Source organism: Capricornis sumatraensis, chromosome 3 (genome assembly GCF_032405125.1).
Source record: "Capricornis sumatraensis isolate serow.1 chromosome 3, serow.2, whole genome shotgun sequence".
In the NCBI taxonomy this organism is placed as follows: domain Eukaryota; kingdom Metazoa; phylum Chordata; class Mammalia; order Artiodactyla; family Bovidae; genus Capricornis; species Capricornis sumatraensis.
Genome location: NC_091071.1, coordinates 178,558,910 through 178,583,700, shown reverse-complemented (window position 1 = coordinate 178,583,700; position 24,791 = coordinate 178,558,910). Strand labels below are relative to the sequence as shown.

Here is a 24,791-nt window from a genome sequence, read left to right as displayed (position 1 = left end):
CAGTCCATGGGGTCGAAAAGAGTCTGACACAACTGAGCGACTTAGCACGCAGCACACGTATGCAGACATGTGTGTGTATGCGCGTGTGTGTTTCTGTGTGTGTATGCATATGTGTTTATGTGCGTGTTTACACACATGCTTTGTGTGTGTGTTTATGTGCATATCTCTGTGTCCGTGTGTGTGCACAGGCACGCGTGGGATTTTACTTCTCTGTCAGCAGTAGCCCGAGTTGGGCCCCTCTCTGCGCAGCCTCACCGATTCGCCGCCCTTCACGCTGTGCCACCCCCTCCCCCAGAGCAGCCAGCCAGAGCCTCCAGTTGGGGTTGTTAATTTTATCTCTCACCGCTTGGAAAGCACAACAGCTGGCAGGGGAGGGGCAAGGCAGGTGAGCAGTGCCGGCAGCCGGCTCTCTGCAGAGAGGAAGCGGGTGGATGGGTTGTGCCCGCAGCCACTGGGGACCCTTGTGACCCCGTTCCACTCAGAAAGGCCCCCATCTCCAGGCAGGGAGGCTCTGGGCCGTGGCCGCTGATCCCCCCAAGCGACCCGGGCCCCAGATCCCCAGCGCATCCGCATGCGGGCTCCCGCCCGCTCCCAGGGTTGGGGGCTGTGACTCGGCTCAGCAGCTGCCACATGAAAGGGCCCCATTGCAGCTTGTATAAGTACAGACGCTGCGTTCCTCTCTCCTGTCACTGACGGCGGCTCCATTTGGGGGCTTTTTGTCAGTATTTTTTCCCCTTGGCTGCCATTACTACTCAGTTCAATATTTAATTTTCCCATAAACCAAAGAGGTGTGCTTTTTCTTCTCTTTTTCTTGCTGGAGCCCCCTCCTGCCAGTGGCACCTTGCTTCCTCAGGCTTCCGCTGGGAAAGAGGGGCATGGACACGGCTGGGATTCCAGCCCTTCTGAATCAGGCGTGGACGAGAGGGCAGGACACCTCCGTCCCTCCTCCCAGCTCATTCATTTGACAGATGTGTGCTGAGTAAACCACTGTTTCAGGCCCTGGGGTTACGGTAGTAGACAAGAATTTCTGTCCTCATGGTGCTTACGTTCTAGTTGCGGGGGGGTGGGTTTGGGAAAAAGACAAGCGTGTGAGCTGATGCACGAATAACTGCACCTTGTGATGTGCTCTATGAAGACACGACAAGCGCTGTGACAGGCATCAGAAGCACCTCGCCTGGGCTGGGAGGTGGCATTTGAGCTGAGCCTTGAAAGATAAGCAGGACCCAACCTGCACAAAGCTGAGTGGAAGACTGCAGGCAAAGGCAGCAGCAGATGCCAGGGCCCTGGGGTTGAAATGTGCTCAGGGTGTTTATGGACCAAACATGTCTCAGGATGTTTGGAGCATGGTGTTGAGGGGAGGGTCAAGACAAAGCCAGAGGTGGAGGTAGGGCCCACGCATCCAAGGTCGTGTGGGATTCCTTCCAGAGGCCATGCGCTTGTTTGTACTGGGAGAAGTGAACGAAGGAAGAGAGCAAACAGGAGTTGAGGCGGAATCCCTGTGTGGCAGGCTTGTATTAGCTCTGAGGTTAAAGACAAAGTTCTAGGCTTCAGAAAGTACACAGCCTAGTGGAGAAACAGACATGGGCCTGGAACAGGATGATAGGCACCCAGGAGGATGTCAAGAACAGGATGCTCCAGGAATTCAGCCTGGCAAAGTCCTGGAAGGCTGCCTGGAGGAGGCAACCTAAGGCCAGACCTGAAGGATGAAGCCGAGTTAACCAGCAGAAGGACGAGTATGTCCAGGGCACAGGGTAGGTGAGCAAGGCAAGGAAGGAACCTTGGGCAGTTCGGTGTGGCTGGAACAGAGAAGGCTTCCTGGAGGAGATGCTCTTTTGAGTACCATCTTGAAGAAGCAGAGAGAGACTGTAGAGAGGATGGGAAAGACACCGAGAGGTAGGACTGAAAAAAGAAAAGCGGAAGAAAGAAAATAGGAATGAGGAATGTTTATATTCGTGAGCACTTTTATATGAGAGTGTGGTTTTCTTTCTTTTTTTAAAAAAAAAAATACGGTATAAAGACTAGGAGCTGATTGAAAAAGAGGGCAGTCAATAGAGCAGGCATGCTGAGAGAAAAGAATGGATTTTTGCAAATAATGTAATTTTGAACTAGTCTTTCCCCTCTCCCACTCCTCCCCAAAATCTAATTGATTACCACCCCTTGATAAATGACACCCAGAGCAGGAGTGTGTTCAGACCAATTTAGAGTGATACCCAAGGAACAGCAGAGATTATCCCCTCCTCCAGACAATAGCCAGCCCTGGGAGGGAGAAGATATTCCCCGACATGTCCCTCCCAGCCCGGGGAGAAGGGAGAGCAATCGAACAGGTGATACAAATGATCCCCTTCTGTTTGTGTGGCACTTCGCCATTCTTGTAGAGGGTTTACGTCTGTATCCTCGTTTGCTGTTTCTCTTAAAATCTTCGAAGCTGAAAGTTTGGCAGGATGTGTTTTATTGAACCCATTTTATATATGGGAAGACTGATGCCCAAGTGGGTCCACTGATTTGCCCAAAGTCCCATGGGATACTGGTAACAGAACAAGGACTGAAACCTTGGCCTGACTCTGTCTGAGCTGGTTCCCTAGGGGCAGTGTAGGGGGAGCTTCATGGTACAGAGAGAACTGAACTTCACTAGATACAGTTAAAGACTCAGGCCTGCTGGGGTTTATGTCAGAACAGGTTTGTGTTCCCGAATTGCGAAAGCCACAGGATGATTTACAGAGCTAAGAGCTATCACATTATCTGCAAAGTGAGTTACGATGACCGAAACAAAGTTCTGCTTTCAAGAGAAAGACAGGCAATATTTCAGAGTTAATTTCATAAAACTGATCGCCGACCATTGCCTCACTGTATTGATGTTAACTGTCGAGTCTGAAATAATTTCCACTTCTGCCCCCACTGATGGACTGGAACGGGGCCTGCCGTGCTGTGTGGCCGCTGCATCCAGAGCTGCTCTGCCTTCCTGGGGGCTGGACAAAATCAGTAGAAGAAACTTCTAGCAGGAATTCTCTCTTCTTAAGGCAAAGTCAAAAATTAACTGGGAAGTCTCCTGGCGTGGCTCAGGGGTAGCGGAGTCAGGGGCGCTCTACGGTGGTGGCCTCTGTGTGGCCATGATGGTGACCTCCTAGAACGGGGGCCTCCTTCTCACGCACAGGGCCGGGGCGACCCAAGTGTCACGGTCTGTCCGTGTGGCTTGTAAACTCAGACACAAGCTCTGCCTATGTCTAGCCTCTTACTGCTACAGCCACTGCTGACGACTTCTCCCTTGCATGTGTGCCTGGTCGTTCAATTGTGTCCAGCTCTTCCTGACCCCATGGATTGTAGCCCCCACCCAGACCCCTCCGTCCATAGAATTCTCCAGGCAAGAATACTGGAGCGGGTTGCCATTTCCTTCTCCAGGGGATCTTCATGACCCAGGGATGGAACCCACGTCTCCTGCATTGGCAGGCGGGTTCTTTAGCATCTGAGCCACCTGGGAAGCCCGTATTTCTCCGTTGCTCAGGCCCAGTGTCTCTGAGGAGGGTCATTTCAGGTGCATGGTATCCACCCTCCCCCCACCCAGCAGAGCCTTGCACTAGCGTGGACATCCTTGAAGACTGCCTCTCAGAGGCCACAGGAATGAGGCACTTAGAGTGAGCACACGGGCTACTGCTGCAGACGAGTGCGGAGCCGTTGGAGATCCAGGGGTCTTTGTGGTGGATTCTTCACCATTAAATGCACCGCGTCATAGTCAGGTGGGCTTGCTCTGTCCTGCTGATTCTGCAGCCCAGCTTTGAATTAGGGATTGTTGTTGTCCAGGATACTTATGCCTGGAACTGCCGCTGTTCCTGGGTCCACAGGATCTATTCCAGGTGCAGAGCCAGAAGAGGACCTCTCACCTTGACCTTGGTCACAGATTGTAGCAGGGCTGGGGGTCGTGAGCAGGGAGAGGAGGCTGGGATTGGAGGAGGGGAGGAATGGAGGCAGATATGAGGGTGCACACGGGCACAGACCGGAGATGGGGGTGGGGGGAGAGAAATGGAGCTCGGATGGAAAAGGGAATGGGACGGGGGTGGAGGAGGAAGAGAGACGGAGCTGGGCTGGAGGTGAGAGTGGGACTGGGGGAGGAGGTGGAGACGGACACAGAGACGGAGCTGGGGACGTGGAAGCGGTCAGGAGCGTGGAGGGAGGCTCCAGGCTGAGAGCCCAGGGAGCAGCAGTCTGTGGAGGTGAGAGAGCTGCGCACAGTCAAGGGAAGAGGACGATGGTGATGCGTGGAGCGACGCCTCCTAAGGCCGCCAAGGACTCCCGGAGGGGACTGCTCGCTGACCGCCTGCACTCAGGGCCCGCCGGCGGGCGACAGCAGGCAAGAGGCAGGGTGACAGTCTCCCGGGACACCGCCAAGGAGGAATACTTCGGTGGAGACGGTGGGAAGCCCAGGCCTCCACCCTGACGTGGGCAGCTCTGCTGCGTCCTCGTCCGCACCACGGAAATCCATTGTCTTAAGAGCTTGATTAACTGTACATGTTGCTAACACCGGCTCAGAAACATAACAAGACACAGGGACACGGGTCCCAATCAGGGTGTGTGTGTGTGGGGTGTGTGACTTGGGGCAGATCTCCAGAATGTGTGTGTGCGTGTGTGTGTGTGTGTGTGTGTGTGTGTTGGGGAAGGGGTATTCGTGCTGTGCAGAGAATCCTGGACAGGATCTGGAGGGCCTAGTTGCCAGTCCAGGCACTGCCACTGACCAACAGTGTGACTATAGGCAAATCTCTCCCTCTGTCTGACCTCAGTTGTGCTAATCTGTAAAATGGAAGACCAGCGCTCTCCAGTAGAAATCTGCCTTTAATTGCAGATTAAAGTCCCACGGTACTACTTTACTGAATTCTCAGCACTCGATAATTCCATTTTGCAGACAAGGAAATAGGTTCAGAGAGGCTGAATATCTTTCCCAAGGTCACATAGCTGGGAAGTGGTACAGCTGGTCTCTGAACCCTGGGTAGTATGATCTAGGAGCTTCCCAGGTGGCGCTAGTGGTAAAGACCCGCCTGCCAATGCAGGAGACACAAGAGACGTGGGTTTGATCCCTGGGTCAGGAAGATCCCCTGGAGGCGGGCATGGCAACCCACTCCAGTATTCCCGCCTGGAGAACCCCATGGACCGAGGAGCCTGGCGGGCTACGGTCCACAGGGTTGCCAAGAGTCAGACGTGACTGAAGCGACTTAGCACACACACACACAGTGAGATTCAGGGCCCATACTCTTGACCACTGTCCTATACTACCTCTTTCAAAATAGTGATACAAATGATATCAGTTAAAATTGCTCAGCTGTACTGCGGGCTTACTATGTGCCGGGCATCTGGTAAGCATCATCCCATTTACTCCCCGAAGCCCTCCTATAAGGAAGCTTCTAGGTGTCTGATTACTGTTTGCTCAGTGAAAAAGAACGGAAGAATGAGTGATTTTTAAAGGTGCCCCCTGCCCAGTTCTGAGCCTCTAGCCCTCTTGGAGGGTATACTTAACGCTACGTATCAACCACCATAAGCAGGGCCAGAGACAGTCATGCTGGTTGGTTGTTGGTTGGTTAGTCACTCAGTTTTGTTCAACTCTTTCACGGCCCCATGGACTGTAGCCCACCAGCCTCCTCTGTTCACAGCGTTTCCCAGACAAGAACACTGGAGTGCCATTTCCTTCACCAGGGGATCTTCCCGACCCAGGGATCAAATGCGTGACTCCTGCCTTGCGGGTGGATTCTTTATCATCTGAGCTATCAGAGAAGCCCCACCAGAGAATTTTGCTAAGCTCTAATTGACATGGTCCCTTGATCTTTGGGGCACCTGAGTTAAACAGAGCCACCCACAGGAGCAGTTCCCCCAGGGATCTCAATTAAAGGTCTGCCTGAGAACTGAGTGTGTCAGGTAAATGAGCGTCTGCAATGGCTGAAATGTGCACTCAGGGCTAAAGGTGCCAACTGCGGTTTCACGCAGTGTTGGAGCCCTGGGGTCTGGGAGTTCCGGTTTCAAATCTAAACTCTGTGAGCCCCAGAAAGTCCCTTCACCTCTTAAGTTTCCCCATCAGTAAAGGCATCACGGACTCGATGGACGTGAGTCTGAGTGAACTCTGGGAGATGGTGATGGACAGGGAGGCCTGGCGTGCTGCGATTCATGGGGTCGCAAAGAGTCGGACACGACTGAGCGACTGAACTGAACTGAACTGAACTGAAGACAGGAATAAATAAGCCCTTTCTGTAGACTCATGAAGTGAAGTGAGCTCGCTCAGTCGTGTCCGACTCTTTGCGACCCCATGGACTGTAGCCCACCAGGCTCTTCCATCTATGGGATTCTCCAGGCAAGGATACTGGAGTGGGTTGCCATTTCCTTCTCCAGGGGAACTTCCCGACCCAGGGATTGGACCCAGGTCTCCCGCATTGTGGGCAGGCGCTTTACCCTCTGAGCCGCCAGACGTTAAGGGCTTAGAACACCTCCTGGCTCCTAACCTTTGGCCACGGTTGGTTCTTGCCGTGGAATCCAGGCTTGCAGTGAGTTCTAGAAAAGTTAGATTGCAGACTCTGTGACGTGTGGATAATTCAAAGACTCTGGTGCACCCCTCCCGGCTCGCAGTCCCCACCCCACTCCCCATCTGCTTCCTCCCGTCGCGCACGTAATCACAGCTCTCCATCTATTGCTCTCCCTGTGTTTCCTGTCTGTTCGGCTTCCCCTCGCGACGGCGCGTGGTGGCTGTCTGAGCGAATGAATGGTTCCTACCTGGCTTCGTCTCACTAGACCTTAAAATAGAGTTGTTGCCAGGTGCCTGTCGCCCCTGCCAGACTGTGAGCTCGAAGTGCCTACGGCAAGCACCTGGCACCGTGCCCAGCACCTAGTAGGTGTCAGGAAACGTTTGTTGGATTTAATTAAACTTAACTGGAGTGAAAACCCCTTGCAGGAAGGAAACACTCACCCCTCTTCATTTTCTCTGCACCCCCCACTGCACTTGACCCAAGGCTACAAGAAGCCAGAACTGACAGCCTTTCCTAAGCAGAGGCCTAACTAAGATTCTAGCTCCTGTCCTGCGGATGACAACGCGGCTGGAGAAATGAACTGCAGGGATCCTATAACCAGTGAATTCCTAGCATGCGCTAAGCCCTGTCATAGCGATTTACTGGTTCATCCTTCGAATATGTCTGCCAAGGATTAGTCCCATTTAGCAAATCGGGAAGCTGAGGCTCACGGCTTTGGTAATCTGCCCAAGGATGAAACGGAGGTGGTGGTGACCTCGCTGAAACGCTGGCTCCAGGTTTGAACTCTCAATGTCGCGAGGTGCCTGGGGGCACTGGCTCTGGCAAACCAGCCAGTGGTGGGCGGTGAGGACAGGGCAGGGAGCTGGCAGGAGGCGGGACCAACAAGATAAGCCAACTTTAGGGGGAAGAGAAGAAAAGAGGGCAGACTACTGGCTTAAATACCTCCCAGAGTCATCTGCTCTCGCCCCGCGGTCGTGCTCTCGCTCGGCGGTCGCCATGGTCTAAGCTGCGCATCTGCTCTCGCTCCGCGGCCGTCCTCTCCTCTCGCTCCGCGGCCGTCCTCTTGCTCCGCGGTCGCCCTCTCGCTCCGCGGCCGTCCTCTCCTCTCGCTCCGCGGCCGTCCTCTTGCTCCGCGGTCGCCCTCTTGCTCCGCGGTCGCCCTCTCGCTCCGCGGTCACCATGGTCTAAGCTACCCATCTCTCTGGCTTATACAGCCCTCTGTTTCCAGTCTCAGATCATGTTCTGCTCTTGTCTGAAGCTGTCAATGGCTCCCTACTGCTCTCAGGACAAAGAAAAACTCACAACCAGCGCTGGGCTGGTAACCTGCTCTGTGGGGGCCGGGGCTGGGGGCAGGGGAAGGAAATAAACAAGGAAGCCCTGATTTGCAGTGGTGGCTGATTTCCATGGTGTAAGGATGCCCACCGGGCCATCTGTTTCAACCTAGCAGCGGTTTAAAAACTGGTTCACCATTCCCAGGAATGTCACAGTCAGCTCTCAGGAGCTGGCAGGAACCGGCCCCCACACATCGCTGTGAGCGGTGACCCACTAGCGGTGCCCTGCAAGTCTCCCGAGCCCCACTGGGTACCTCGTCCCCGACCTTGCCCTCCCAGCACAACATCCTGCCTCTCACACCCCTCCCCTCCCCCCCGCCACCCTGAGCCAGCTGCCACGAGGCTTTTGCACAAGCTGTTCCTTCCACCTGCCACACGTGTCCTCTGCCTACTGCTGCTTCCTCAGATCACAGCGCAGGGTCACTTCCTCAGGCCTGGGCGGGTCCCTGCCTACTTGGTCACACCAGGTATCTGATGCCCTGAGCCCAGTGGACCATGGTGATCTCTCCATTCCCGGTTATCTTCCCCGACAGGCTGTAAGCCCCGGGCGGCGGGGCCCTCATTTGTATGCCCAGCAGGGACGCCATTCTCACGGCACTTGATGCCGGGGGCACGCCCTGGAATTGTGCAACATTCGTCCTCTGCCATAGCGCCTGTTGGGTTTCCCTGGGGGCTCAGCTGGTAAAGAATCCACCTGCAATGCGGGAGACCTGGGTTCGATCCCTGAGTTGGAGAGATCCCCTGGAGAAGGGAAGGGCTTCGCACTCTAGTATTTCTGTCTAGTGAATCCCATGGGCAGAGGAGCCTGGCGGGCTACAGTCCAGGGGGTCACAGAGTTGGACACGACTGAGCGACCTTCCCTTTGTCACTTTTCACCGCGCCTAGCAGAGGGCCTGGCCTGCCCTAGGCCATCAGTGAACTCTTTCTGAACCTTTCAGTGAAGCCTCGCTCTCTCTGCGCTTCTCTTTGGGTAGCTCCACCCACCTCCATCGAGGTGGTGGCCGCTGACACCCCGGCCCCCTTCAGCCGTTACCAAGCCCAGAACTTCACGCTGGTCTGCATCGTGTCGGGAGGGAAGCCGGCGCCCACGGTGAGTACCGCTGCAGCCGCCCCTGCTGCGTCCCCTCCCGCGTGGCTCGCCCAACGGCCCGTGTCAGCACGGAGCTCACCTGCAGAGGCCACTGTCCGCGTAGGTGTGCTCTGCTCTGTCTGCCTGCTCTGACCCTGCCCGCTCACCTGACCCGCCCGGATGTCCCTGAGTCTCTCTTGCCTCCTGGTGAGGTGAGGAGGACCCCCACGTCTCCTGGACCCTGAAGTCCCTGAGCTGCAGTGAGGGTGACCATCAGGGCATCCCAGCTTCAAGCACACCCCCACCCCAGTCACTGCACAGGATGGAGACCGATGAGGCCCTGGGAAGGGAAGCGAAGTGGAGAGAGGCCCGCCTGTGTCCGTGACAGAGCTGGGACTCAAGGTCGTGCCCTCCAGCTCCAAGTCCTCTGCGGAGGGTGGGAAGGAGGAAGGGAAGGGGAGAGGAAAGTGGGCGGGGAGGAAATGGGGACTCTCTGTTTTGGCTAACTCCTTACTAGTCTCATCCCACCCACTTTGAGGGGGGCTTCCCTGCTGGCTCAGCAGTAGAGCCCACCTGCAGTGCAGGAGACGCAGCTTCCATCCCTGCATTGGGAAGATCCCCCTGGAGGAGGGCACAGCAACCCACTCCGGTATTCTTGCCTGGAGAATCCCTTGGACAGAGGAGCCTGGCGACCCCAGTCCATGGGGTCGCAAGAGTCGGGTACAACTGGGCGACTAAACGTCGCCGCCGACCGCTTCGAAGTCTGTTGCTGCGGCTCCTGAGTTATTGTCACAGCAGCTTGAAGCAGGTGGGGGACGGTAGGACCTCAGGGCGCTCGGGAGTTGGGTTCCAGCCCCTGACGCCGCTTGTGCCAAGTGACCCTGAGCAGGAAAGCCCCCCTCTGCTTCTCAGGCTTTTTGAGGAGGTTTAGAGTGTGGACAGTGTTATAGCTTTCCAGCCTTTTTAGAAGGCTGGAAGGACCTTTTTAGAAGCAGCAGGACCTGTTTGATGTAAATGAAATATACATGGAAGCCCCGTGTAGAAGATCTTTAAAAGTGAAGGAAGGGCAAGTTGCCCTAATGGGTCCTGAGGCTCGTCTGTGGAACCCTCAGGGCTCCCTGCAAACCCCCCTGTGGTTCAGCTGCTAAAGAATCCACCTGCAAGGCGGGAGTCACAGGGGGTGTGGGTTAGATCCGGGTCGGGAAGCTCCCCTGGAGGAGGGCACAGCTACCCACTCCAGTATCCTTGCCTGGAGAATCCCCACGGACAGAGAAGCGTGCCAGGCTGCAGTCCATAGGGTCACAAAGAGTGGGACACAACTGAGCGACTAAGCCCAGCTTATGGGGCTCCCTGAGCCATATCAAAAACCCATGGGGTGCATGCCCCCAAGGCCCCTTTCAGTTTTGACCTTGTGAGTTTCACACATCACAGGGATTAAGAGGGGTAGAGTGGAGTTAGCGGCTTCCCTGGTAGCTCACGTGGTAAAGAATCCGCCTACAATGCCAAAGACCTGGGTTCGATCCCTGGGTCGGGAAGCTCCCCTGGAGGAGGGCACGGCAACCCACTCCAGTATTCTCGCCTGGGAAATCCCATGGACAGAGGAGCCTGGCGGGCTGCAGTCCGCGGGCTCACAAAGTGCCGGACACGACCGAGCAGAGTGGAGCCGTGGGCAGGGGGAGTAGAGGTCCAGGTGGGGAGGCGGTTCTCCTTCCAGACCCTCGACCGTCCCACAGGTGGGATCCATGGGGGGTGATCCTGGGACCTGGGCCAGTTCACCCCAGGCCGTGGCCCAGGGAGACCCAGCTGTCCAGGACGGGACAGGAGTAAACAGGTGTGAAGAGAACCGATACAGGGCAATAAGCAGGTACCCAGCGGCACAGCAGGCCGTGGCGGGGAGCAGAGTGCGCCTGTGATAAGGTCCTGCCCCCTGGCCTTGCAGCCCCAAGGACACAGACCAAAAGCAGCCTCAGAGCCAGCAACCAGTTAGGGCAGGACATGGTCCCAAGATTTCCCCCTCGGAACCCATAAGGAGGTCTGGCCTCCCTAAAGTGAGACAAGCCGGCCTTTTTCCCCAAAGAAAAACTCCTTTTCTGCACAGCACGCACACACAAAATTCTACTCACAGTCCCGAGGCTGCTCCCCTACCCCCGACCCCTGCTCCAGCCCGCTGGCTCCTGCCATTTAAGACACAGCAATACGAAATTCAAATATATACGAGATCCTCATCTCCCCGCATTCCAGGCACCTTATGTTTGCCTGGGACGTCAGAACTTGAAAGAATTCTTTGATATAAATTACAAACATGCTTTTGAAGCACTTTTCAAAAAAAAAAAAAAAAGGGGAAAGAAAGAAAAACCCCAAAGCAGGCTATTATGTGCATAAGAGATCCTTCGCTGGAGCTATGAAAGCTGATAGCCTCTGCACACCCTGCATTTCACGCACCCTCCCACACCCTCCTCCCAGCACCCCCAGCTCCCTTTCCCCACTGGCACCAGCGTCCCCAGAGCTGCTTCCTGGCCTCCCCTCTCCCTGCCTCCCTCAATTTATTTATCTCATTTAATATATATGTATATATACACACCCAATCCCCACAGGCCTCTGGGCGTATGTACCAAAATAAAAAGACAGCAAATTAAATTAAATGCCGCCTCTCAAAACTCAAAGTCCCTATTAGCAGAGAAAGCGAGAGGACGCCGGCTTTCGCCTCATCCTGCCCCAGCGCCCTCCCCGCAATACACACACCTCTCCTCCTCCTCTGACATCTCATTTACTCTCTGGTGCCCCTCTACCTTCTTGCCCTGCTCTCTCCAGGTGGGCAGGGACCACCCCCTTGCAGCCTGGGGTTGGGCAAGGGCTGCCAAGGGCTATGTTCAGGGTCCTGTTTTTGCTCACTGTCTCTGAGCATCCAACAGCCTCAGGAAGTAGGTGTTCGTATTTCCTTTGTGGGCGAGTGTGCTAAGTCGCTTCGGTCGTGTCCAGCCCTGTGCGACTCCATGGACCGCAGCCCGCCAGGCTCCTCTGTCCATGGGACTCTCCAGGCAAGAACACTGGAGGGGGCTGCCATTTCCTCCTCCAGGGGACCTTCAGGGCTCGAACCTGCATCTCCTGTAACTCTTGCATTGCAGGCGGGTTCTCTACCGCTGAGCCACCAGGGAAGACCCAGTATTCCCTTTACAAGTAAGGAAACTGAGGCTCAGAGAAGCTCATCGGCTCAGCCTCTGCCACCAGAGCCTGCGTATCCGCGCTGAACCGAGCTGCCTCAGAGCGCTGGGGTGCTGGAGGGGGAGGGCCAGAGCGGGGTCCATCCAGAAGGCTACGAGGAGCAGGAGGGGCCTCCTGCAGCCAGTCCCTCCGAGAGCCCCTTGGGAGGTCCCGGTCACTGGCGCCAAATCTTTCCCCCCACCTTCCTTGCGATTCCAGGTTTATTTCAAGCGAGACGGGGAACCCATCGACGCAGTGCCCCTGTCGGAGCCGCTAGCAGCCAGCTCTGGTCCTCTCCAGGACAGCAGGCCCTTCCGCAGCCTCCTGCACCGTGACCTGGATGACACCAAGATGCAGAGGTCACTGTCCCTTCTGGACGCTGAGACCCGGGGCGGGCGTCCCTCCACGGAGCGCCCCTCCCGCAGCCTGACCCCGGACCCCAGCAGCGTCATCCAGCCGACCACCGAGAGCATTCCTGAGACGGTGGTGAGCCGTGAGTTCCCCCGCTGGGTGCACAGCTCGGAGCCCGTCTACTTCCTGCGGCACAGCCACACCCCGGGCAGCGACGGCACGGTGGAGGTGCGCGCCCTGCTCACCTGGACGCTCAACCCACAGATCGACAACGAGGCCCTCTTCAGCTGCGAGGTCAAGCACCCAGCGCTGTCGATGCCCATGCAGGCCGAGGTCACGCTGGGTGAGGCCCACTGGGAGACCCTCTGCAGCGGCCCCTCCCTGCAGAGCCGGGCGGTGGGCAGCCTCGGAACAGGGCGGTGGGTCGCTGGCCACCCTAGAGATGGGGAGAAGACAGAACAAGCCGGGGTTCGGGTCGGGCACGGAGGTCAGGGTCAGGCTCTTTGGGAGGTTTGCTGAGCTGGGTTGGAGGACGTGGGAGGCTACAGGGAGGTCTGGGGAGTCTGGTCCAACAGGATCAGGAATATGGAAGTCTCGGAAGTTTGCTAGATCAGTGTTAGAAACACGGGAGGTTTTCAAGGTTGAAGATGGGTGGAAGGTGCCAGTCCCAGGGAAGTTTGCTGCGCGAGTGAAGGATACACAGGAGTTGGGACTCGTAAGATAGGGCTGCAGAGTCAGGTCAGGGAAAGATGAGGACATGGAGGTGACAAGGGGGTTTTCTTGATTGAATAAGAGACCCACGAGCCCAGGGAAGAGTTACCAGGCACGGATCATGAGCGTGGCAGGTTGCAAGCTGGTCGGATCAGGGTCAGGACTGCTAGCGGTTATGGAAGCTTGGCCAGCAAGGGGCGGGGAATGTACCAGCTGTGGGAGGGCGCCACCCTGGCTGAGCACCACGGAGACTCTGCACCTGCAGGGATGTGGGAACTGGCTCAACCAGGGAACTGGATGCCCAGGGTCAGCTCAGCCCGAGAATCCAGTCCCCCGCCGGGACCTGCTTCTTCTTCCCGCAGAGCACCAGCTCAGCCTGTCCCCAGAGCAGCTCCCTAAGATCTGATCCATCTCCCAGCTGAGTAGAAGCAGGGAGAAGCAACGTGTGGAATATTCTCTAGAAATATGAGACCCTTCGAGCTGTTTGTATTGACTGGGGTGGGGTAGGGCAGGGAGATGGTCTCAGTGACCCTGTACTGGTCCCCTCTGCTTACAACACTTTGGACCTGACTTTCAGCACCCAGCAGCTCAACTCGTAGCCCAAGGAGCCTGGGCTTGTCCCTGCAGCTCCCCCAGTGGTGAGCAGGTGCCTGGAAACACCCGCAGCCCCCAGCCCAGAGCCCCCACAACAGGGACAGAGAACAGTGACTGCTGGCGACTGAGACCCCAGCCTGTGTTGGGCGGGTGGCAGCAGTGGGCAGCAGCAGGTGGCGGGCAGCGGCGGGCGGCGGCGGGCAGCGGGCGGCGGCGGGCGGCGGCGGCGTCCAAAGGGCATCTCTGCTTTCAGCAGGCCCACCAGAAAACCCAGCACCAACTCTGCACCAGACACCAAGAGAAAAGATTTCGTGTACGTGTACACCTAATATGCGCCAGGAACATATGCCAGGGTCCTCTCATTCACTCTTCACAGGCAGTTTACCATGCAGTCCCATTTTACAGGTGCGCAAAACTGAGCCTCATGTTGGTGGGATCCCTTGCTTTGAGCCCCCAACTTAGAAGCAGCAGAGCTGGGATTCCCAGCCCTTCTGCTGGTGCCTTCTCCACTTCGCCCTATGCCAGCCACTGAACCTACCGGCCCCAGGACTGGGCACCCTTGCTGGCTATGGGTTAGTTCTCTGAGGACCCATAAAAAAGTCCCTTTGATTCCCAGGGGCCAGTTGCCCACACAGAAAATGATCATAAGGGCTAACTAGCATTTACTGAACACCTACTGCATACCACAGACCGTCGCTTTCCTCGCACGACCCCAGCAGATACCCCGATTATTAACCCCCGTGTCACTCAATGAGGTTAGGCCTAGCAGTGCCCCATAGCACAGAGGAGGCGACTGAGGCGCGGGGAGGTGAAGCACGCTGTCCATGGTGAGTAGGGCAGGGGTGACTCCAGCGTGTGTTGCCCCTAGCCTCCACTCGCTGAGCTGCCTCGGGTGTCTGCTGTCCCGGCGCCTGCCCTGTAAGTGCCATTTGCTCTTCACGCCAGGGAAGCTCAGCAGGCACCCTCTGCAGGCAGGCCCTGTGTCAGGCCCCAGGGTCTCTCCCATGCAGAGCACGCCCAGGCCCCTCTCCCAGCCTTCCCACTCTGCTAGGCAGCCCCGCCCCCATTTCTCTGGACCCTCCATCCTTCCCAGAGCGCTTTCTCGCATTTGAGCCTCCCTGTCTGCAAGACACAGTCTACTTCCAGGCTGGCATGCAGAGCAGCCTCGACTCCTCCTCAGGAGGCTTTCTCCATGGAGGCCACCCCTGGCCTCTCTCACCGAAGCCTCGGCTTCCCACGAGAGGGCTCCCTGGCCCACCCCAAGAGAATGAAAAAGTTGAGAGCAGACGAGGCTTCTGAGCAGCCAGGAAGGGGAAACTGTAGCTCCCTGCTCCCCATGATGGAGCGGTGCTGCGCCCAGATGGTTCCTCCCTCCATGTGGCGCCACCGCAACATGCACCCCCAGTCGTCGTCACCAGAGCAGGAGAAAGGCCGGCTCACAGGCAGTGGACATGACGGGCACGGGATTAGGGGACCCGGCAGGGCCACCCAGGGGAAGGGGCCAAATAAGCTGCACGAGTGAAGAGACCCTCAGGCTGGTTTCCTGTCTCATCTCAACTACTGTCAGTTGGTAGGGTCTCAAGCTTCTTGGGACTCTGAGCCTCGTTTCCTGACCTGCTGAGCGGGAAGAGCAATTGTAACCTCGTGTATGTGTGGGGCGCACCCTGGAGCCAGGCTCTGTTCCAGATGCTTTCCCCGCAAGATCTTTTTGCAGGGACCCTACGAGGTGACTGAGAGGTGCCATCAATGTCCCCATTTTATAAGTGAGGGGACCCGGGCTGAGAGCAGCCCTCCTTGGGTCACCCAGCCAGGTCTGACCCCAGAGCCTGTGCTCTTAACCACTGTGCCCTACTGCTCACCGGTGTGGCTGAGGTGAGGAGCCAGGGAGCCAGTGGCTATGGCCAGTGGATGGTGGTGTGAGCCAGAGGGGTCCTGAGCGAAGTTCTGCGCGTCACGCAATCAAGGCATCCTGCACTCTGGCCATGCGGTGGGAAAGCGCGCTGCAGAGATGACCTCAGGGCACGCATGCCAAGCACCTGCTCAGGACTTTAAAGGTCAGGCCAGCAAGGGCTGGGGCATGCTTCCCTGTGCTTTCCCTTTGTGTGCGTGCACATGTGTGCATGTGCGCACGTGTGTGTGTGTGCGTGCATGCATGCATGTCTGTGTGAGTGTGCGTGTGTGCATGCGTGCATGAGTGTGTGCATGTGCGTGTGTGCGTGTGTGTGCGCGCCAAGCTGCTTCAATCGTGTCCAACTCTTTGTGACCCTATGGACTGTAGTATTGCCCCTGCCAGGGATGCCCGCTCAGCTCAGACGCCATTGTCCCCAGGAAGACAGAGGCCTGGTGGTCCTAGAGTCTGTGTCAGGAGACGCCAACTACCTTCTTCCCATTGATCAAAGCAGAATGCTTGGAGTCACCCACTTTCCCCCCCTTTTCTCCTTCCCCACTGCCAAGCCATCCTTGAAAGTGAAAGCCACTCAGTCATATCCAACTCTTTGCGACCCCATGGATTATACAGTCCATGGAACTCTCCAGGCCAGAATACTGGAGTGGGTAGCCTTTCCCTTCTCCAGGGGATCTTCCCAACCCAGGGATCGAACCCAGGTCTCCCGCATTGCAGGCGGATTCTATACCAGCTGAGCCACCAGGGAAGCCCAGGAATACTGGAGTGGGTAGCCTGTCCCTCCTCCAGCGGATTTGGGTCGGGGCTGCCTGCACTGCAGGGGATTCTTTACCGAACGCCCTGGCGGCTCCCCCTCAGAATCGACCCCACCACCACCCGCCTCGTGGTTTCCTCTCCAGCCTCTCCATCTAAGCACCGGCAGTTCACGCTGGATCCGTGCAGCAGCCCCAAACTGGCCCTTCTGCTCCTGCTCGCGTCCTTTCCTAGTCTCCACCCTGACTGATCTAAAATATAAATCCACGTACACACCCACCCCAAACCCTACGATGGTAGACAGATTGATAGAAGAAAAGACAGTCCAGAAATAGACCCACATACAGCCAGTGGGTTTTTGACAAAGGTCCCCCCAGGCTGTTCAGTGGGAAGACAGAACTCTTCTTAACACGTGGGCCTGGAAGTACGGGATACACTTAAGGAGAAGATGAACCTGGCCCCTACCCTGCATACACACGATTAATCTGAGATGAGTCACAGACCTCAACGTAAAACCCAGCATCATAAAAACCTCTAGGGCAAAACACAGGAATATATCTTTGTGACATTGAAGCGGGCAAGGATTTCTTAAAAAGGTCACCCAAAGCACTAAATGCAAATTTGAAAATTGGTGAATTGGACTTAATCAAAATCCAGATCTTCTGCTCCTAAGAAGACGCTTTCAAGAAAATGGAATGAGGTGAGATGAAAAAGCAAACTACAGACTGAGAGAAAATACTCTCGACACAGATGTGTGGTGAGGGATTTATATCCTGAACATACAAATAACCACTACAGATCAATAACACCACATTTTTAAAGAGAGGGCACACAAATGGCCAATCAGCATATAAAAAGGCATACAAATAATATCATTAAGGAAATAAACACCAAAACCTAAGTGAGATACCGTTCACAACGACTAAGATGCCTGCAGTAGAAAGATGGACAGCAGCAGATGCTGGCAAGCATGTGGGATAGTAAGAACCTTCACAAGCGCAGGGTGTGTGAGACAGCACTGCTGCTCTGCAGACTGGTAGTTGCTCACAAAGATGAGAAGACTCCTCTGCCCCGTGACCCAGCAATTTCACTCATAAACACTTATCCAAGAAGAATGAAAACATACATCCACGAAGACTTGGGGCTTCCCAGGTGGTGCTAAAGAATCCACATGCTAGTACAGGCCTTGCAAGAGATGTGGGTTCGATCCCTCGGTTCGGAAGAGCCCATGGAGGATTAAACGGCAACCCAACTCCAGTGTTCTGGGCTGGAGAATCCCATGGATAGAGGAGCCTGGCGGGCCACAGTCCATGGGGGTCTCAAAGAGTCACCCACAACTAAACACACACAAAGACTTGGATGTTCACTTCTCATCAATACAGAGGAATAAACTCCTGAGACGCCAACGACATGGATGAAGCTCCGAACATTGTGCTGAGTGAAAACAGACAGCGGGGTACCCACTGCAAGATTCCATCTGTACGAGCTGCTAGGACAAAACAACCTCTGAGGATAGGAAGCAGAGCAGCGTTTACCTGCGGCCGGCGGAAACTGACTGGGAGGAGGTCTCAGGGGACCTTTGGGGGGGATGGGAACGTTCTCGAATTTGAACGGGAGAGTGGTTACACAGGTGTTCACATTTAGTAGGGTTTATCAAATTGTGTTCTTAAGAACAGTGCATTTCCCTTCTGTGAGCTTCATCACAATTTAAGAATATATGAAAGTCAAACAAAGCAACCCAAAACAGACTGCGTCGTGTGTAAGCTTGCACCCCCATGGAGCTCATCCTTCACGCTCTCCTCTGCTCCATCTGCTCCTGCCACAGGGCTCTCCTCACCCTTCCTTGAATACGCCCAGCTCAGGCCCACCGCCGTGACTGTGCACTGTCCTGCCTTTCTGCCTGGAATAACCTGACCCCAGATCATCTCGATTCCCCCTTCACTCAGGTCTCTGCTCACGTTTTCTACCCAAAGGCTCTTCACTTGAACTCTCTTTCCCGGCCTCCTCCTGGCCCTCCTCGAACTCCTTCCCTTGCTTGTTTCCTGGCATTGCGTTTATCTCCATCGGCAAGTGTGTGTGAGGCTTCCCAGGTGGCTCAGTGGTAGAAAGAATCCGCTTATCAGTGCAAGGTGATGCAAGAGATGAGAGGGGATCGATCCTTGGGCCGAGAAGATCCCCTGGAGCAGGAAATGGCAACCCACTCCAGTATTCTTGCCTGGAGAATCCCATGGACAGAGGAGCCTGAGGGGCTCCAGTCCATGGGGTTGCAAAGAGACAGACATGACTGAGTATGCATGCATGCAAGTATGGAATATATTTTCTTATTGCCCGGATCTTCCACTGGAGTTTAAGCTGTATGTGGATAGGGTCTTATTCACATGGTGCAGGGCTCAGTGAAGATTAGACAAGGCAGTGCATCGGAATGCTTCCCGTAGCGATGGAGCAAGGACTCGGTAAATACAGGCGGCTGTTGTTATTCATTGCTGTGTCCCCAGCATTGCCCTGCACAGTGGCCAGGGCAGATTAGGTGTCCAATAAAGAACTAGATACATACAGCACAGGAATGCGTGGGTGGCTGAGCAGAGTGGTAGGGTTATGGGTAGGTATCTGGACAGATGATGGAGAGTTCACGAAAAAGGCGAGAAAGTGACTTGACTCCCCTAGGCCTTCCTTGCCTTATGAGAACAATCTCAAGACGCTGGAGGGTTAAATGAGATCATGCATCCTAAGGTGCTTAACCGAGTGCCTGGCACTCAGGATGTGCTGGACAAATGCCCTCAAACCCACACCGTCTCCCAGCACTCCTAACAGCCCAGCGTGGTGGGCGGGCAAGGGTTGCCGTGGCTGTTCCCATCCTGCATTTGGGGAAGCCGGGGAAGGGACTGGTCCGGGGGCGCAGAGGGACTCCTCTCCTGCAGGGTGGACGCAGCAGTGGGAGCTGCCCCCCCCCCCCATCGCTCCGTCCCCTGGCGCGGCCCGGCTCTCCCCCGAAGCATCTCTCTGCCCCATGCAGCCCTTCAGATGTCTTGCTCACGCCCGGCTCTCCCCCGGTGCGTCTCTCCGCCCCAGGCGGCCCTTCAGATGTCTTGCTCGTGATTTAATTAGCAGTCCTTTGGTGTCATTCTCAGAGAACAAAATTGGCAGTGCCTGGGCGATCACTCGCGTCTGCCAGCTGCTCTGAGTTCTTCTCTGAGAGCTCTGAGTGGGAAAGAGAGGCTTTGGGAGCTGGTGGGGCTGATGAGGAAACCCCGGGGCGGCCCCAGAGCCTGGCGACAGAGCTCTTCTGCTGCCGCCCCTGGAAGGTGCTCGCAGGGAGAGGCACAGAGCGGGGCACTCCGACCTGCACTCTACCTTTTCCCTGGCCGAGAAGCCTGCGGGGTCTGGCCCAGTCCACAGCCCCATCACCCTCGACCTTCAGCCTCAGCGCCATGGCCTGGCTGCTTCCTCTACCTGGAACCCTTTTCGGGAGCTTCCTCTCAGCTGACATAGCAGCTCGGAGGAGGAGATACTTAGACCCTGACTTCCCACTGGTCCGAGTCTCCACGATGCTAAGGCTCTCTGATAAGCTCTTGTTCACGTACTTACTTTGTATCGAATGTCTCCCCTACTAAAGTGTGAGCTCCGTGTCAGCAGACACACACCTCCATCACCACTGTGTCCCCAGCCCTGCCAAGCAGCTGGCTCAGTAATTCCTTGCTGGATGAATGAGTGAGTGATGGAAGGATCTGGCAGACAGAAGCTTGGTGTGAAAGTCACGGGAGGAGAAACTGGCTCTGTGGGTGACCTTGGATAAACCCCTTTGTTACCCTTGGGCTATGGTTTTTCCAGTGGTCATGTACGGATGCGAGAGTGGAACTGTACAGAAAGCTGAGCGCCGAAGAATTGATGCTTTTGAACTATGGTGTCGGAGAAGGCTCTTGAGAGTCCCTTGGACGGCAAGGAGATTCAACCAGTCCATCCTAAAGGAGATCAGTCTTGAGTGTTCTTGAAAGGACTGATGTTGAAGCTGACATTCCAATCCTTTGGCCACCTGATGCGAACTGACTCATTTGAAAAGACCCTGATGCTGGGAAAGATTGAAGGCAGGAGGAGAAGGGGACGACGGAGGATAAGATGGTTGGATGGCATCACCGACTCAATGGACATGGGTTTGAGTAAACTCTGGGAGCTGGTGATGGACAGGGAGGCCTGGCGTCCTGCGGTTCATGGGGTCACAGAGAGTCGGACACGACTGAGCGACTGAACTGAACTGAACCCCTGGGCTTCGGTTTTCCGATCTGAAACCTGGGAGGATGAAGCCGGTGATCTCCGTGGCTCTTCCTGCCCTGATAGTCTCTAGGCCTGCCTTGGGCGTCACGTCTCCCAAGTTCAGAGACGTTAAGGGGCTTGAAAGAAGTGACGCCAGATGGCGAAGAGAATCAGGAGGACACAGACCAGGCCCAAGGAAGGAGATGGCTCCCCCCATATTTCGCTACCTTCCACTCACCTCCAATCCAGAGATTCCAGAAAAAAAAAACAAAAAAACCCATGGGTCAGATTAACTTGGAAGAAAGTGCTCTGGGGCAGGAATGATGAGACCCGACATTTGGCCCTGGTGCTTGCTCCCTGTGTGACCTTTGGCAAATTTCTTCCCCTCTCTGAGCCTCAGTTAACTCAACTGTACAACGGGGACAACATGGCAAGACCCCACCTCACAAGCGTTTAGTGCACATACGAGTTTGAGTTTCTAGCGGTACTGGCTGCTGGGGCAGGTTCCTCCCTGTTTGCAGCTGAGTCATTGCTGGGTGGCACCTCCCTGGGGCATCCCCGACTCCCCGTCCCCCGGGCATCTGTGATCTGACCCCTCGTCGCACTGGCTTGCACTCATCTTCTGCCCACACTGAGTGAACCCCACCAGGGCAGCGGGTGTGTTCTGGGTGCCATCAAGTGCGCAGCTCTCAGCCGGGGCTCGGGAACTGTGTGTGAGTGAGCGCGCTGGATGGGAGCCTTCTCTTCCGTTCCCCCGCCCCTCCTTTCTTTGCTGAGTCCCGTCTCCCCGCGCAAACACACAGCCCTCTGACCCGGCCTTTTCCTCCTTTACAGTTGCCCCCAAAGGACCCAAAATCATGATGACGCCCAGCAGAGCCCGGGTCGGGGACACCGTGAGGATCCTGGTCCACGGGTTTCAGGTCAGCCTCGCTCTGAGCAGCTGAGAGGGGGCGGGAGGTGGGCGGGGCCCCAGCCTCCCTCCCCTTGGCCTCCAGCACCGCCAGGGGCCCGTCTCCTAATGTGAGGTGATGGCAGAGTCGGCCTCCTGAGAGACGGCACGCATGGCTTTGCCCGCCCATCTGCAGCTCAGAGCCCCGCGGCATGTGGGCTCGACCCTCTTTTCAGCCCTAGAGTCCTCTTCTTCCCAAGGTTCCGGGCATCCGCTCCCAACCCGGCGGATGAGAATGTGTTACCCGCGCCCCGCCAGGCCCTGCCTCTGGCCCCCTTCCCGCTCTGGCAGGAAGGGTCCTCCTATAACTCCGCCCTCCCCTGCTCTGGCCAACAGAACGAGGTCTTCCCGGAGCCCATGTTCACGTGGACGCGGGTGGGGAGCCGCCTGCTGGATGGCAGCGCCGAGTTTGGCGGGAAGGAGCTGGTGCTGGAACGCGTGCCCGCCGAGCTCAACGGCTCCATGTACCGGTGCATGGCCCAGAACCCGCTGGGCTCCACCGACACGCACACTCGGCTCATCGTGTTTGGTATGCTGTGCCAGACCAGGGGGTCAGGAGGGCTACCCAGGGCTGGGTGGGGTTGTCCCAAAGAGGTGGGCGCAGCAGGGGCCCAAGTTCCCCAAATTTGCCCCGAGAAGGTGCCCATGGTGAGGCACTGGCGTGCTGTGGGTGAAACGAAAGCAGCTTTGGAGCTTGGGAGCCCTGGGTTCAAATCTCAGATTTCCCACTCAGTGACTGACAGGAAAACCCTGGGCAAGCCGTTTCCCCTCCCTCCGTAGAATGGGGCCAATACCTCCCAGCCTGCAGACGCCGTGTGCCTGCCCTGAGAGGCGTGGTGACGTGACCATCAGCAAGGGCTGGGTAAGGGGCCTCCTTTGCCGAATTCTGAATGCCGGCCGTGCTCTAATTCTCTTTCTGTTCTTCCCGACAGAAAACCCGAATATCCCAAGAGGAACAGAAGATTCCAATGGTAATTCTCCAACCTCAGAGCTCCTAGTGTGAAAGCTCTGGTCCCCCAAACGCTCCCTTTGCCTGCGCTTGCCCCTCCCCCAGGCCTTAGGGGATTGTCCTCTACTTGGGCAGAATCTGGGTCAGAGGTCAGGAGTGGGCACTAAAGCCGTTAAGGGGGACCCAGTATCCCTAAGCAGCCAGCAGGGATCTCCAGGGACCAGGTCTTTCTGGGAGCCCAGCTTCCATGTCCCCAGGAGGATGTGTTCAGCCCTGACCCTGGGGTTGTGGTCTGGGGCCCTTGGCCACTTCACAGGATGCTGGGCACACAGACCAATGCCTTAGCAGGGTCCTTTATGCTGCCCCTGTCTCCAGGCTGGCCCTGACCTGGAGACCAGCCCGTAGGGCCCGGATGCCCCTCCTAGGCCTGCAGCCCTCCCCTCCCCACACTGAGCTGACCCCACATTTCACGATGTGTCCCCCCACACTCCTGGTCCCCACTGCAGGGTCCTGGGGGCCCCCAGGGAGCCCAGCCTGCACCCAGCAGGCCTGGGACAAGGAGGGAATCACACCCAGTCAGCTAGGACCGATGGCAGGGCTGGGGCTAGAATCCACGTGCCCCAGCACTGAAGTGCAGTCTCGTCCAGGGCCCTCCAGAGCTCCGGGGTCCCCAGGGCCCACACCCCCCCATCCCCCCGAGAGAGGCGGCGCGGGGCCCCTGCCCTGACGCCGCCCCCCGCACAGGTTCCGCATCTGGCCCCGCTGGTGTCCGGCTCACCTTGGTGCTCGCCCTGACAGTGGTCCTGGAGCTGACGTGAAGGCGCGGCCTCCACTCCATCTGGCACTGGCGTCTCTGCGACCGGCTTTCTTTTTTAAACCATTTCCAGTCTTGTTCTTAGTCTCTTTCTGTCCGTGTCTTGGCTCCTTCGGTCAGTTTAATTAATACAGAACACTTTTCCCCACCTCCGTCTGTGGCTCTGAGTTCTTCACGTTCTACAGCAGCAACGGGGCGCCTCCCGGCATGCAGCCTTGGGACAGGCGGTGACGGGGCGACAGGGCATGCTCCTTCCCGGAGGAGGGGTGGAAGGGCAGCGCCTCGTCTCAGCCAAATCCAGGCGTGGGAGGTTGCCAGAGACTTTGCTCAGGAAATCTACGCTCCCTCAGGGCCAGATGTAATAGTCAGCTCTTGCCACAATGATGCTGCATAACAAAGCAACCCGAATCACAGAGGCATGAAATAACAGGCATTAATAATTATGTTCATGTTCAGGATCAAGTGGTTCAGCTGATCTAGTCTGGATTCTGGAGGAGAAAATGGCAACCCACGGCAGTATTCTTGCCTGGAAAAGTCCATGGACAGAGGAGCCTGGGGGGCTACAGTCCATGGGGTCGCAAAGAGTCGGACAGGACTGAGCGCAGCACAGCAGTCTGCATGCACCTGCAGCCCTGCTTCAGGCAAGAGGCTGTCTGGGCTGGGTTCCAGGCTTGGGGTTGGATCTGGGTCTCCTCCCTGGGTGTTTGCTCTGGGGCCCAGGCTAAGGAGGTGGTGGCTGATCCTCTTACGGTGGACCATCAAAGCTCACAAAAAAAATGCAAACCAGGCAAGTACATTCACGACACCTGCCTGTCATGTCCACTCTCTTCAGCCAGAGCAAGTCACATGGCCAAGCCCAGCATCAATCAGGGTCACACGTAAGTCAGTGGTGGAGGTTCCAGAACTTCTTACTCAGCTACTAGACGGTTCACCAAGCCATTCAGCTGTTGGAGGGAAGGACTGAGAGTGTCTGGGGGAGGGTGGCCTCTCTGAGCCACAGCCCAGACCTGAGAGTCGCCAAGGAGAGACCTGGAAGAGTGTGTTATTCGGCCAGGAGAAGCTGGGCTGCAGTAACACACTGACCCCAGAGTCTTACTTGATTAACACAATAAAAATTTTATCTGGGCTCATGAAAAGCCCAGGGCAGTCTGGGTAGTCCTCTGTGACACGCGGCTTCTGGAACCTGCACAGCAGAGGAGAGGGCGGCGCACAGAGTGATGCCTCGAAAGGACGTTCATGCTGTTTTTTAAATTTTTTATAAACTTTTTATTTTGTCTTGGGGTATAGCCGATTAACAACGCTATGATAGTTTCAGGTGAACACCAAAGGGACTCAGACATACATATACCTGTATCCACGCTGCCACATGACATGTGCTGTACAGCAGGTCCTTGTTGGTTACCCATTTTAAACACAGAAGTGTG

General features: G+C 56.3%; 1 protein-coding gene across 1 annotated transcript in view; it reads left to right on the top strand.

The window, feature by feature from the left end:
* The window catches only part of IGSF21 (immunoglobin superfamily member 21), a 274,518-nt gene extending 251,147 nt beyond the window's left edge, over positions 1 to 23,371 (top strand). Inside the window, exons 5-10 of the mRNA XM_068969274.1 lie at positions 8,800 to 8,915; positions 12,315 to 12,789; positions 21,490 to 21,575; positions 21,941 to 22,133; positions 22,537 to 22,575; positions 23,298 to 23,371. Coding sequence (XP_068825375.1) covers positions 8,800 to 8,915; positions 12,315 to 12,789; positions 21,490 to 21,575; positions 21,941 to 22,133; positions 22,537 to 22,575; positions 23,298 to 23,371 — 983 coding nt within the window. The remainder of the gene's footprint in view (positions 1 to 8,799; positions 8,916 to 12,314; positions 12,790 to 21,489; positions 21,576 to 21,940; positions 22,134 to 22,536; positions 22,576 to 23,297) is intronic.
* Positions 23,372 to 24,791: the final 1,420 nt, after the last annotated feature.